This window comes from Strigops habroptila, chromosome 10, assembly GCF_004027225.2.
Source record: "Strigops habroptila isolate Jane chromosome 10, bStrHab1.2.pri, whole genome shotgun sequence".
In the NCBI taxonomy this organism is placed as follows: Eukaryota; Metazoa; Chordata; class Aves; order Psittaciformes; family Psittacidae; genus Strigops; species Strigops habroptila.
Window position 1 is genome coordinate 37,136,184 of NC_046359.1, and position 15,190 is coordinate 37,151,373.

Genomic DNA, 15,190 nt, shown 5'->3' on the forward strand with positions numbered 1-15,190 from the left:
GCCAGCTTGCTTTGCTCTTGGCTGCGTTGGCATGCTTTATGCAGAAAACTAAGGAAGTTACAGAAATTCCCCAGTTTGCTTTATACAAATGCTCATGTGATTTAACATGACGTTTTGGGAGCAGTTTTGAAATTCAGAAGCATTAAGGAATTGGAGTCTTGAATTTCTATCACCAAGTTAGCATTTATGTGCCCAAGTGGTAATTCAGGCACAAAATCCAGTTTCAGAATTCGGCTCATAAAACCTTGGTATTTGCATTCTAGATAAACCTGTTTCTCTGTGGCCTTCACAAGCTGCTGTAACTTTTGTTTTTTCTCCCTAAGCCATAAAATATATTAAGCAAACATAAAAGTTATTGAAAGAAGATAAAAATATAATATGTGCCTAAACTTACATATTGGATGGTTTTAATACTGAATTTCTGTAGTTTTGCCTTAGTCTGTTGCCTGTGGCTTGTTAGATATTAACTTGCTGGATGTAATCCTCATCTTTTTGTAGTTAATAGTATAAAAAGCTGGAAAAGAAGCTGTTACAACAGTAACAGTGATTTCTCTTATTTATTTTTTTCTCCCTTCTTTCATTTTCTTCCATAGAATGAAGAACTAAGTATCTTGTACCCAGCAGCAATTGTGACAATTGATGGTTTCAGCCTCTTTCAGTCCCTTCGTGCATGTCGCAATCAGGTCGCAAGAGGTACGTTAAAGAGGAAATGTTCATTTCTGAGTCTGTTAATAGTAATTTACATTGCATGAAATTATGTTTGTTACATATCAAATCAAGGTGGAATTTGGAGCTTCCTTGTCTGTCCATCAATATATAGGCATCTACTGCATAGAAGGAAACTTCTTCCTCTACAGAAAATGTTCTCAGGGTTATGCATGGTGAAGCTCTGCTTTTCTGGAAGCAGTTAAACACCTGCCTGCTGATGGGAAGTAGTGAATGAATTCATTATTTTGCTTTGCTTGCGTGCAGAGCTTTTGCTTTACCTATCACACTGTCTTTATCTCAACCCACAAGTTTTCTCACTTTAATTCTTCCAATTCTCTGCTCCATCTCACTAGGAGGGAGTGAGCAAGCAGCTGTATAGTGCTTACTTAGCCACTGGGGTTAACCCACAGCATATGCTGCTAAGGTGCTTCTTAACATGTCAGGATGCTGATTTTGCTGTCAGTGAAATGCTGTTCTTGATAGTGAGGACTTTCTAGGAAGTGATAATGCTGTGATGATAATGTTGGTAATGGTCACTGCTCTCGGTATTAATGTCTAAGAGCGTTTGATTGTGCAGCCTTTGGTCCTGTTCTTTTAGTACAGTCCTGGTTTATACTCTAATTTGGAAACAGGGTCAGTTTCCTGGGGTTAGAGGAGAATCACATAACAGTACTGTGTGGTAGGTTGTACAAGTATGGTGCTGTTACAGTTCTGCAAGATAAAACATCAAACAGGTGAAGAGTTTCAATTATCCCTTTATTTGTGCCACTGTTCTTACCTCACATTGTTACAGATCTAGTGAACGTGCTGACTTTGCAGGTACTTTGGCACAGGAGGGTCCACTTAAACATGCCCAGACCACAGAGATACATTGTGGTGGCATTTTAAAATTATACAGCATATTAAACCATAAATTACGGGTAAAACAAAGCTCTCTGCAACCACAAGATATAGTTGTGATGGAATATCATTTGCAATCTTACTCAATTATTTTAAAAATGTTTTAATTTCATTAAGGTAAGTATTTTAAAAGGCTATTTTAGCTCAGCATTAAATGTAGTTCATTATTAAATGTATGTTAATTTAAAACTAGGTTACTTTGTGGCTTCAGATTGCATAATTTTTCCCCCCTCTGTTATGCTATTCTTTTGTCTTTGACTCAGTAGGAATTTTTTTGTGTTTTATCAACTTTTGTCAGCTGCAGCATCTGGCAATGAGAATGTTCAGCCTCCACCATTAGCTTATAAGAAATGGGGTTTGCAAGATGTGGATACGATTGTTGACCATGCTAGTATTGGTAAGCATTTCTGTTTAATTTCAACTCTTTGGCTTAAATAAAACTGAATGCTTTTGTGCTTTTAAATTTGGGGTGGTATTGGTTGGATAGAAATAAATAGTGGGAGAAGGCTGTTGTAATGCATGATGTCATTAACCATCATCAAACGTATTTTACTTTCTCTTCAAGTCTGATTGAGCCTCCCCTCTCCACTTGTGGGGAGAAAGGATGTTACAGCTGTAGCTGTCTTGTCCTCTCTTGTCTGGTAGGAAGCAGCCAAGGGAGACGAGATCAGATGTGGTTATTCCCATTAGGGTCAGGTTAAAGGATTGTCTGGCAGGCAGGTTCAGACTGGTATGAGTCTTTCCAGAGTCTAGCCCATGAAGAAACTAAAAGTTGAGATTGCACCTTTCCAAAAAGGACAAACTGACTTCTAGGCTCTCAAAGACTTTTACTCCTTAGGAATTTGCAGAAGCCCAGGTTGTTGTCAGAGAGGCAGGTCTGAGGGGACAGTAAGCTTCATTTCTCTTCTCCCCCTTTTCAGGGAAGATGTCAGAAGGGGGCTAACAAGGCAAGTGAAGTGAATTTGGTAGATGTGTTTTTGCTGCTGAGCTCGACTTACTTTTTATTTCTTCTAACCAAACCAGCTATGCTTTACAATTAACCTAAATACATCAGGTTATTTCTGCTGTGTCCTTTGGAATTCCTGTGGTTAAAGCTGCGGCTCCTCCCTCCCCCCTGAACGTTGGCTGGTCGGTCAAGAAGGCAGGAATATATTTAGGCTTCTAGAGCAATTGCATGCCTTTATTCTGAAAGTATAAGACATTCACTTTAATGTTTTTGTTAGGCATCATGACACTGTCTCCTTTTGATCAAATGAAGACTGCCTCCAATATAGGTGGATATAATGCAGCTATAAAAAACAGCCCACCTGCTATGTCTCAGTATGTTACTGTTGGATCCAATCCTTTCACTGGTTTCTTTTTTGCCCTGGAGGTATGTACTACAAAGCTGACTTGCTGAAACTGTGAATGATTAATCAGGCTCTTTTTTTGTATGGGTAGTTCTGAAGTATTCTGATGTTCATTTTCTGCTGACAAATGTCAGCATAGAAGATCTTCTTGATCTTCTGAAACTCGAATGATCTGGAGTAGATGTGATAGTAATGTCTACCCCAGGTCCCTGCTAATGAGAAATCTTTTTTTTCTGTCTTAAAATGAATGTATTAGTCAAGTATTTTTTAATTTCATTTGTTAATTTATTGCTGATAAAGTAACCTAAAGTTTCTGAATAAGTTATGTTGAGGTTGTGTAAACATGCATCTTATGGATGTTTGGAGGCCTTTGATCATGTACACACATGGCCTGAGTATTCTGTGGTGATTTCATGTAGCGAAACTACTACTTGTAGAAGAAAACTGCGACTTAGGCTTAACAATACTTGCAGCACGCTCAGTCATCTTGTGTTGTGTTGGAGAAGGATGGCAGTGTAGCTGTGTATCTTGCACAATCAGACCCTACGTGTGTGCTGTCCTTACAGGACTGAAAGTTGATTGAAAATGCCAGAATCACAGTTTTGATTTTGTATTTGCTTTTCCAATATGTTTATGAAAAAAAACCCCAAACTGCTTACATTAATGTTTGCAAGGATGCCAAAGCCATCCACCAGCTAACTCTCCATGATAAATCATACACAGGGTTTTTTTAACTTCTGTTGCAGACAAACATACCAGTGACTTGCAGGAGGATTTTGAAATGGTAAAGAGATGTCAGAATGGCTTTTCTGGGGGCAGTGAATTAAAATTTTGCAGAGCCTTAAAGCTATGCTTTCTGAGCTGAAAGTCCATAGGAGGCCTGAAAAACTATTCTGCAGTTGAGTTCAGTGTAAGAACTATTTCTTGGCTTTCTAAACACTTTGTTCCTTTATTTCAGGGTGGCTCACATCTATTTCTTGCCTTTCTGAACACTTCATTCTTTTCTTTCAGGGTAGCTCACAGCCACTGTTGTCTCATGTTGCCTTAGCAGTCGCAAGTAAACTGACTTCAGCACTATTTAACGCTGCCAGGTAATAAAATAATGACATATTTTTGTTGTAGCTACGTAATGGTTTGAGTATTTTTAGGACCGTTAGTACGATCTCTCAATGTGTTTTTCTATTGCAAGTGGTTGGCTTGGTTGGAAGAGTAAACATGAAGAGGAACCTGCCCCAAAACAGAAACCAAAAGTTGAACCCGCGACCCCGTTGGCAGTGAGGTGAGTTTTACATACTGTCCCAGCTGCTTTAGATCTCTTGTGGTTTTAATTATTTGAATTATTTTGAATGGTGCATAATTGATGAACATCTATTTTTCTTGACTTTCAGCAGTGATGGTAGTTTGCAGGTCACTCGTTTGAAGCTTTGTTTCATATCAGTTTATCATTGTGGACACATCCCTTTCACTTACCATGTGTGGGTTCATTGTCACTGTAGGAGAACAGTGTGCACAGTTTAATGACACTATAAGTGCACAAATACCAGCCCTGAAGTTTATCACTGAAGTGTTTCAAAGAAGCTGCATGATAATCTAAAGCCCCTCACAAAAATTAGGAGGTATCCTGTTTCCTTGTTGATAGAGGAGAGAGGAGAATGGGAACAACAGTTTGTAGGTTCATGTTATCAAGAAAGCTGATAAAAGACTAAATTAATTCCTGTTTGTTTTCCCTGATTACTTTTGTTAAGTATTCTCCAGACCATCTGGCAATAAGAGAGGACCCAATGCTCTTAAGCTCTTTGCCTGACAATGCATAACAAGGCAGTCACTTATCCTAGTTTCTGAACTTTGGTTTTCATTAGGACTTTAACAGATCTAGGAGATCTCCCAGTAGACATAACGTAGTCTTGATTTTACCCATACCTTTATGTTTCCTTAAAAAAGAAATCCTAATCCTTATAAGATACTGTTTACTATTTCTGAAGATCAATAGGTGTCTAGTGTTCCTAGTGTTTTCTCCCTTTTTTTTTAGGTTTGGACTTCCAGATTCCCGTCGCCATGGTGAAAGAATATGTCTTTCTCCATGTAACACTTTGGCAGCAGTAACAGATGATTTTGGAAGGGTTATTTTACTGGATGTTACAAGAGGACTTGCAGTTCGCATGTGGAAAGGTATGATAGTGTCTATTAGTATAGCAAATAATATTCTTCAAAACGCTGTGGCTTATGTTCAGATGTAGAATTCCAACTGTTTTTCCATTATTAAGAATGACTTTAGTACATTTTGTTATTAAAAACCAAAGGAAGATGTAATATAAAGTCCATAAGGGTATTGTTGTATCAATCCCTGAAATACTGATATGGCCTGTAGTAAAAATTCTGCTTGGTTTGTATTGTACAGATCTCTTTATTTTTCCCCCCCCAGACTCTATCCTAACAGAAAGCTTTTGACCTAATAACTTTATTTGGAAGAGCTTTAGCTCTATCCTCCAGGATTATGTCTCTTGATAAGCTCTAGTATCTCCTTTAAGTCTGCTGAAAAATGACCTGAAGTATGAAAAATCAGCAAGATACACAACTTGCTAGATTCTCATTCCTTCATGTGGGTGTGCAAGAAGTCTCTTCTAACTTTCTAAACTGTCCTTCAGTCTCTTCTAAACTGAGGGCTTCTTGTAAAATAAAGCAGACATTAAGCACTCATTGTAATTATACCTGATGTTACAACATGTCTTAGTATCTATGCAATTAAAATTTTGCAGCTTTTTATGAGATGGAAGATAAATTCCAAGAACAGGTGGCGAATCTTTAGCTTTTCTCTCTCTTCCCCCCATACTACCAATTCAGATTAGTGGTCATGAGTATAGCAGCTATTTCAGGGACATGCTAACAGTGTGACAGCTAGAGTAATCATGTTTCCCTGGGCATTCTCCCTCTCTCATATTTTGAAGCTTATTAGCTATAATACATGCTTTCTGATGTTCTTGGACTTCTTTCTTTCTTCAGTCCTTTCTTCATGTCACCTAGCAAGTACTGTTAGAGTCCCAAGCTTTATTTGACAGTCAGAAACGTATTTACAATTTGCCTTTCCCCTGTTAGGCTGTTGAGATGTGGAATAACAGCCCCAGTTTTTAGCAAAGCTGTCCACTGAATTAAATGTTTTGGATTGTACCTTTTCTCATGGAGTTGTGAATGCTTTTCAGCCTTCTTACTATCGCATAGCTTGTTCTGAACTTGTTTTATACATTAGTATTTTACACTTGTGGTTTGGAGGCTTCATTTGTACTTGCTAAACCATTCCAGAGTGATGTCATTAGAGCATCTCTACATTTTTTGTTTAGGAAGATTTTATGAGGGAAGGTATTAGTATTACCAAGAGAGAGAGAAAAGATAAGTATTTTTATTGGGTTACTAAAAATTGCATTTTAATGATGAAAACATATGAAGAGAAACTTTACATATCCTATTTAATAGGTTATACAAATTTACTTCCTTAAATCTTTTTTTGTTGTTCTGAAATGTGAGATATCTGGACACTTACAACATATCTTCTCTAGGAAGCTTTTGCATTGGTTTGGTGTCCAGAGTACAGACCTGATGTGTTTTGGGGCTTTTTGTGGCTTCTCCCAGAAGAACTTGTTCCTCCCCAGAGCTTTGCAGGAGGCTGTGTTTGGCTCTGAGGACTTCTCTGGTGGGACCTGCTTTGAATCCATGGACCACAGTTCTTGCCAGGAACAAGTCTGGCTGCTGGCCAGAGTTGCATAGGTTGAAACAAAGTTTGAGACAAAGTTTGGAATAGTATTGAAGTGGGTGGTGACGTGTACTAATCATGTATTAATTACTGTCCACTGATGAACTTCTGGCTTCTCTTCCAAAGGATACCGTGATGCAGAAGTTGGTTGGATACAGACTGTAGAGGATCTTCATGAGAGGGAAACTGAGAAGATGGATTTTTCTCCTTTTGGAAATGCACAGGGTCCAAGCAGAGTAGCTCAGTTCCTTGTGATCTATGCTCCCAGGAGAGGCATTTTGGAAGTGTGGAGCACACAGCAAGGGCCTCGGGTTGGAGCCTTCAATGTGGGGAAATACTGTAGGTAAGAAACATTTAGCAGGTAGGCATATTGGCTGTGCTGCTGCAATAAAGTGATATGAGGATATGCCAGTGGTAAAAGTGGAAAGTACTGGCAGGCAATTTTGCATTGCCCACAGTGTTTCTACTGAATGCAGCTGCTTGTTTTGTAGAAGGGGATTTTGTCATCTTTCATCACTCTACTTAGACACACTGTCTATCAGTCTTCCCTGATAAACACATGTAGCAGTTTTTAAACTTGAGCTTTATCAAATATGTCTCTTTATTCAGTGTGTGGAAAGGGAACTAACTTTGTTCTTCACTGTAAAGCCGTGGTTTTTGTTGGTTGCAGGTTGTTGTATCCTGGTTATAAAATAATGGGTCTAAACAATGTGACCAGCCAGGGATGGCAGCCCCAGACTTACCAGATATGCCTTGTTGATCCAGTCTCTGGAAGTGTAAAAACTGTCCATGTACCTTTCCATTTAGCACTGAGGTAAGGACTTTCTGTGCTCTGTATAACCAAATGAATTTCATTCTTGGTTTTGGGAACAATGTTTTATTTAGAGAGAGCAATTCTGGTGTTCCTTCTCAAGCTGAATAGTAGGTAATAGCCTCATTGGTTTGCATGCATGAACTTGATTTTTTTATTAATGTGATGTTACCTTAAAGTAGTATAAACCATTCTATTTTTTTCCTGAGTCTTTAGTTCTCTTCATTCACACAACTGAAATTATTTCCCTCCAGTGATAAAAAGAGTGAGCGAGCAAAGGATATGCATCTAGTGAAGAAGTTAAATGCTTTACTCAAAGCTAAATCCTCAGATCCAGGTAGGTTCTCTTGTATGATTTCTTCAGACTGTATGTTGTCAAATGGGTCTTGTATTATCTGTCCTGTAAGTGGACAAACACAAGTATGATCGTGGTGCATTCAAAGTGCATTCTGCATGCACCAGGTTAAATTTATCTCATACATGGGTCCACTATAAGCCTTGTCTGCCTTGTAAATCTTAACTAAACTCTACTTTGAGTGCTTGCATAAAACATGGTCTATGTGCAATCCATTATGCTATCTAATGGAGTTTGGCATTTGACTCTAGATATCCTTCCTCTAAGTGGTACAGATTTGGAGTAAGAGATGCTACTGAGCTGTTATGTTGTTTCATTTTCCTAAGCTTATTTTGGCAACTTTTGTGATAGTGCCTTCACCTTCGTAGCATGAACCCATGTGCCTCTTAGCTATGGTGTGGGTTGACTTGCTTTTCAGTTTGCCTTTGAGAAATATGAATTGAAATGGTGATTGTCTTTGTTTGCAGATTTGATAGAAGCTGAAGCAAAGGAATTAATACTTGATATCAAATACCCTGCTACGAAGAAACAGGTATTTAGAAGCCACTATACTTTATTATCAGGAAAAAACCCTAAATTATCAGATTAGTGCTAAATGTTTTAAATCTTTCAAAATATGGTCTTTTTTCCTAAAGGTATTGGAAGGAAATAATTGAGCTGTTTTATTCTGGGTTTGGTGTGTGTTGGTTTTTGGTTTGGTTGTGGGTTTTGGTTTGTTTTTTACCACATACTGGCTGGAATGAATTTTGCCTTGTGACTTCCCCAGGGCATCTTCCATCATAAAATTCAAACTAATAAAAAGAGAGCAGACCTTCCTGTTGGATCAAATTATGCCCCATGTATTTGTGAAGACCAAATACAGATGAAAAAGCATTGTCAGGGTTGTGCTGTTGTTCGCTTACCTTACATGTTTTTACACTAAAGTAAATGTTTAACTCTGAACATCTGCTTAACAGGCTCTGGAGAGTCTATTGACAAGTGAACGTGTGCCACTCTCATCTCTCACCAACATCACCCAGACATTAATGGATAACTTACAAAAACAGGGTAGGTGGATATTTATTCTGCAAATATGGAGAGGCGTTTGCACTTTGTCTGCAGCGCTCTAAGACTGTTGTAGAACTATTCTGTTCCACAGAGAGACTGGGCTTGGTTTTGCTGCTAGATATCACAGGATGTTGCTTCTGTGTGTTTTATGTTGTGTAATGCAGACTGCAAATAGCTTGCTCGTGAGAATGCTGTGGTATGCTTCCTGTGTGCCTGATAAAGTGTGATTATATTAGAAAAACCCCAACAACAACTGGGCTGAGAACTTGTATCCAGTAAAAGCTTCCTTCAGAAAGAAGTTTTCACAGACATTTGCCTCTAGATGTTTTAGTTTGTACCAGTCAGGACACTGGTACTTTGGATCTGTGAGTTTTAATGTACTGGAAGCACAAAATCCTTATCACTGAGGATCTGAGCTCTGGCCAGATGCCTGGAATCTTTTCTTGGTAACCTTTGCTGAAGTTATGTTTCATGTGTTTTGCTAGAGATATCAGAGCCAATGTGAGGAAGTGTCATTACCCATTCAGAATCTTGTTGCTGAAAGTCTGCAGGATCATTTCTTGGATCTTTCTATATGGGGAGAACCCTCTTTGTGCTTGAGGTGACCCCATTTTGAAGACCCAGCTGGGTATTGAGGAGTAGAGTGTGCCTGCCACTTCCCTTGCATGTGTTGGGGGTTCTCAGGAATAGAAGTCTCTTGGGTTTTTTTGTTATCACTGGCTTCATTGCAGCTTGTTAGAAGATGAGGCTTTAGCAATAGGAGTCAAGAAATCCCTGCCACTGTTATGTGCAAGTCCTGAATAAACCATTTGTCAATAAGAAGGGCTGTATCCCTTGTCCTGCCTCAGTGAGAATGTGACAGCACGTTTTGGGAGTTTCAAAGTCTTGAGAGGAAATCTTTCAATTGTATCAATGGGGATTTTTTCTAATTTTCTTGAATTAGATTAAATTGGGAGCTTCACACATGCAGTTCTCAGCTTAATTTTGATCTGGCATTCTAAATCATTAGCATTATCCGTTCTATTAACTCTCAAAAAAACACAGAAGAAAGATGCAAACATGCCTTTTAGACCGAAAAGAGATTGACAGAACTGTGTACTTACTAAGGTCTGTTTATATGAGGGTGTATTTTTCATCATTAGTCTCTTATTGTCATACATAACATTATTTCCTCCCAGTCACAATAAGGAACGAGCTTGGCTGATGTTCCAGCCTTCTAATTTCGGTAGAGTACTGCCATATCCTTCCACTTTGTGCTTAGTAGGTAAAAGATAGTGTGAAGCAGATGCAGGGCTCTGTGAATGCTGTGATTGTGAAGAAGAGGTCAAGTGACTGTACAGCAAGCTCTGTGCATTTCTCTTTTGTTTGTAGCATTTTTAGTAGCAACGTATCAGAAGTGTTTAAGGGTTGGTAGGGAGAAAATCATGTTTAGAACCTGTTCCAGGTGAAGATGATATATTTGGAGTTATCTTTTGTATAGAAAGGTGCTTTTAGGATCTCTCTAAAATGCTTTCTTTAAACCAAGTTGGAATAGAGGGGTTTTTTCAACATTGTGTTGGCATTAGTTTCCTATATTCTGATTACTGTATTTGTTACTGAAATTTGAATGCAAATAGATACATGAAATTCCTGAGACTAAGATTGTAGAGATACAAAAGGCAATGTCTTGCAGAGATGAAATTGAATTCATATCAGTAGATATCAAGCTCTCTTCTGATGCAAGGACTATGCTTAAAGTATTGGCAGAATGAGTAAAAGCTTATAGTTTGGTATTCTTGATAAAAGAAAGTATGTTTGAGACTCTGTTTTTCAAGTTTTGGCAATCTCTGGTTTGGCCTTAAATGAAGAAAAGACAATAGATTTATCTTTGTTCAGTTCCACATGTTTGAACTGAAGGAGGTTGATAATGAGCCTGATTTCTTTCTCTAATACATCTCATAAAATTAATTCTTGTTTTAAACCTCTGTGAATTAAATATAATCATTGCAAGCAGCAGAGCATCAAAAAATTACACTGAAAGATGTAAGTCCTCCAATTCTAATAAAGGAGGAGTTCAATGCAGCTGAGGAGCATGTTTCACTATTCCAGGCTGTATATTTGAGTTCAAACGCAGTTTTATTTCTCCTCAGAGCTTGAGTGTGTGGACGAAGGACTTCTGCAGTTCTGTGCAAACAAGTTAAAGCTGTTACATCTTTATGAACTAGTCAGCAAACTAAATTCCCAAAGCATCCAGAAAGACTCTCCACCCTCGGATAATGTGAGTAAATTCCAGATTCAGTTGTCTTATAAAACCAATTGATGATTTAAGCATAAAAATACGTTTTCAAGGTCTCAGATAAGAGATGTAGGTAAGCAAGTTACCTGGTTTTGTGGCCTGGAACTTTTAATGAAGTTAACTGTTTTGTAGTGTTTCTCCCTCTGTACAAATCCCTACTACTCCAGCTACCGAATACTCTTTAGCGGTCACATCAAGTTGAGACAGAAGTGAAAATACAACCAGGATCTCCTGATTTCAGCCCTTTATCCAGAGTACATAGCACATTCTTAACTTTGTTTAGTTTTGCAAGCGTATTGTGGAACCATCAGAGATTACAAATTCTGATATTTACTTGTGTAGCACCATAATTTGGCTTGCTTTTGTTGTCATGCATAAACTGCATACATAAAAGCCATCTGGAGTAGTGTTAAATAGGCTGTTTGCTTGATGGGTGATGGTTATACTATGAGCAGGATCTAAATATGGACAATGTATCTGTTGAAGTCCTTAAAACTGAAGCTAGACAAGGTCTTCATTTAGGCTATGTGAATAATTGAGATTATTCAGTCATTTTTTAATGCTTAAGATGAAATATTTTTACTCTTCTGATTCTTGTTTTTACTGTTTTGAAAGACATCTCTTTGCATTACTCTTCTGATGTGGGATTTTTTTGGCTTTTGCTTTTAAGGACTTGGCTAAATTGCTTCGACTGGAAGAGAAAGATTTTCATAGGCTTGAAACTTTACTGGAGAACTACAAGAAAGAAAACACCCAAACTACTGTTCAGTTTGCTGATGGGAAGGATGATGTATTGTCTGTGAGAATGTTCTTAGAATATTTGGAATATGAAAAGGACATGATTAACGTGAAAAATATGGAAGATGGAGAATATGTGGCTTTAGGTAAGAGCTATTGACCTGTTCGTCAAATTACTTAAAGACTTATTGTAATCTAAGATTGTATAAATACTTTAGCCTTCATCTGGGGGCCTTAAGCTGGCTTGCCTTGAAGTATGTGACTGCTATATACAGACTCTTACCTTTAGTTATAGGACAAGTCTTTAATAGTACAAGTTAATTGCATCCGTGGCTGTAATTGCCCTAAAGCCATGTTATCAGTGTTCATTTGTTTAACACCACTAAGCTGAATAGTGGTGACAAGATACTTTAAAGAGCAACTGCATCCTGCTGATTGCTTTGTGGTCACAGTACCTCAAGAGTTTGGTTAATGACAAGACTGACTTTAGCCACAGAGATGGGGGAGTGACCAGAGACAGACAGCACAGGCCCATTCGGTGAGGGAATAAGGACCCCTCGTGGAGTTAAGGAGGTTTTGGAGAACATTGATCTGAAATATTATGGATGGGTCCTTGAAATGCTCTTCTGAGATAGTCTTTGCCAAGGATGCCTTTGGGCCAGTCGCAGTGAGGTAGTTTTCCCACTCATTCCCAGTCAGGCTGATTTCAGCTGTTGGGATCCTCTTGTCACTCCAGAAATACAAATGGGTTCTGCCCCTTGATAGCTTGCTGGCATTCGGGTACACTGAGCAGCAGTGTCTTGCTCCTGTGAAACTAATGTGCCAGGCTGGCTGATCCACACAGCGCAGTAAACCCGGTTGTACCTCTCCTCCACCTGGCTGGAGGCAGGGCCCCTCTAGTTGTGGTCAATAGGATGCTCCACTTCTTATCAAAACTGATTAGAATTCCTTACCGTAGGATCAAGATATGAAAAAAATTCAGGAGCTATTGTAATTATCCTGGGGGAGAAGGGGAAGGTGGAGAACGGCCTCTCCCCCATGGCTCTCAGAGGAGAAAAGGTGAAAGCTGTAATTAAGCCTAGTTTCCGATAGATGGCTCCTGAAGTACAGAGATGACGGCAGTGCTGAGTGCAAACACCAGTTAGCCTCATGACCAGCAATTTCATATATTTATATATCATAAGGTGGTGTTACAACATGATGATAACCTTATTCCAGCCCCCAGAGGCGAGAAACAGCTTGACAGGGAACATATACAGCAAGTAAGGTACAACTCTGAGAGCAAATAGATCAGCACTGTGACCAGTGACTATTAAACTAATGTAATGAATGCCTATAATGAATTTGTTTTGACACGCTCTGGATCTGTCTTTATCTCAACCCTGCATGCCCCATTGCTAGGTGCCAAAAAGGACTATTGTGGTTTAACCCAGAGGGTAGCTAAACACCACACAGTTGTTTGCATCCCTTGGGATGCAAAAGCTCAGCTTTCCCTGTGGTTTCTATACTGATCATGACATCATGTGGTGTAGAATATCCCTTTGGCCAGTTGGGATCAGCTGTCCTGGCTATGTTTCCCCCCAGCCTACTCCTGGTGTGAGAAGCTGAAAGGTCCTTGACTTGCTGTAAACACTGCTTAGCAACAGCAAAACCTTCGGTGTGTTATCAACATTATTCTCATCCTAAATCCAAAGCACAGCACTGTACCAGCCTACTAAGAAGAAAATTAACTCTATCCCAGCCAAAATTAGGACATCCAAGCAGTAATAATAATAATAGCAATAACCCTTGTTTTGTTATAAATCCATTTTCCTTATGACTCCTATAGTGGTAGGAACACTTAAGTCCTTAGTGGAGAAGAAGGTTCATTACAAAGGTTAAACCATCAGGGTATTCAGGATGTAACTTAGTCCTTTGTATTGCACTCAGTGGGATCTACTCAATAGATGATCTTTCATATATAAGTGTAAGGGGAGAGGCTGTGACTTTAGATGTTCATAGTGTCAACTCATTTTTGCTTCAGGCAGCTTTTTCTTCTGGAAGTGTTTGTGTGGGGAGAGTTCTGCAGAAGAGATGTGTCACGCATTGGAATCAGCAGGTTTTAGCCCTCAAATCTTGTTGGTAAGCTATTTATTGCATACTTTGAAAACAAAATATTGAAGGGAAATATTCTCAGTGTCAAACTTTGGATTGATGCTATATTCAGGCTGTGTTCAGATACTCCCACACTCAGTTCTTTAGGTACTCTTATTTGTATTTCCCACTTAAAAGGTGTCAAAGGAAAAAGAAAAGGGGGGGGGAATAAAATCTCCTGCATTAATTATATTGCAATATTAGAATTTCATTCTGTTGTTTTAATTCCATATTCTTCTTTTTTTACAGTCACTCCTCCTCAATTTGTGGCTTTCCAAGGAAAAAGATATTCTAGACAAACCAGATTCTGTCAGTTGCCTTCACACTATGCTGTCACTTCTGAGCAAAATGAAAGGTGAGATGTGCACTTGGAACACTTAAACACAACTGATATTAATTCTTATTAAAAATTTGCTACTAATAGCTAATATTATTATTAATCACAGCCTGTATTAGCATTTAGGGTTTCCCTCCCATTTCCTCATTATTAGGGGACAGAGATAAGTGCTTTATGTTGATATACTAACTGAAAATAGAATCAAGACCTGAAGAGTGTCACAGTTAAAGGCCTGATTCATACCCTGTAGTTTCACTCTCCACTAAGTTGACACAGCTCCTATTTGGCACCAGAAGGTGGCTGTCCAGCTCCCTTTCCCCCCCATTTTTTTGGCTGTATAGTCCTGCCCCTCTCCCTTGTGCTGTGTGGCTCTTAGAAGTCCTTTGAGTTGCTTTAGCTGCCTGAGACACTTATTCCAGAAATTGAATGCTGCCTTCCTACAAAAAGATAATGTTGAGTAACTGGAAATTGCCTGTCATATAAGTACTAATAAAGTGTACTAATAAAGTGTACTGTACTAATAAAGTGCTGCTTGCAGTGTTGCTTGTTGCTTTGATTAGTTCCAGCACCCAGTGACCCACGTTGAGTTTCCTACTCTTCCCTTTCTCTACAGTTGCTATAGATGAGTCGTGGGACACTCAGTCAGTTTCCCCCTGGTGGCAGCAAATGCGTACAGCTTGTGTGCACTCAGAAAGTAATGCAGCTGCTTTGTTGTCAGCTCACGTTGGGCATTCTGTCACTGCACACATAATTGACAGTGTGGCAGAGAAAAAGGTAAGTCAGCTCGGACCT

At 38.9% G+C, this 15,190-nt stretch overlaps 1 protein-coding gene across 3 annotated transcripts in view; it reads left to right on the forward strand.

Moving 5' to 3' along the window:
- The window catches only part of RAB3GAP2 (RAB3 GTPase activating non-catalytic protein subunit 2), a 42,082-nt gene that overhangs the window by 16,693 nt on the left and 10,199 nt on the right, over positions 1-15,190 (forward strand). For 2 of the 3 annotated variants that reach the window (XM_030500039.2, XM_030500040.1), the window contains exons 8-23: positions 594-693; positions 1,907-2,005; positions 2,832-2,980; positions 3,969-4,048; positions 4,147-4,236; positions 4,987-5,126; positions 6,829-7,045; positions 7,373-7,516; positions 7,768-7,850; positions 8,336-8,400; positions 8,825-8,915; positions 11,045-11,172; positions 11,861-12,074; positions 13,952-14,049; positions 14,311-14,416; positions 15,012-15,172. In XM_030500039.2, coding sequence (XP_030355899.1) covers positions 594-693; positions 1,907-2,005; positions 2,832-2,980; positions 3,969-4,048; positions 4,147-4,236; positions 4,987-5,126; positions 6,829-7,045; positions 7,373-7,516; positions 7,768-7,850; positions 8,336-8,400; positions 8,825-8,915; positions 11,045-11,172; positions 11,861-12,074; positions 13,952-14,049; positions 14,311-14,416; positions 15,012-15,172 — 1,965 coding nt within the window. The remainder of the gene's footprint in view (positions 1-593; positions 694-1,906; positions 2,006-2,831; positions 2,981-3,968; positions 4,049-4,146; positions 4,237-4,986; positions 5,127-6,828; positions 7,046-7,372; positions 7,517-7,767; positions 7,851-8,335; positions 8,401-8,824; positions 8,916-11,044; positions 11,173-11,860; positions 12,075-13,951; positions 14,050-14,310; positions 14,417-15,011; positions 15,173-15,190) is intronic. The other variant, XM_030500041.2, reaches the window with a different exon arrangement.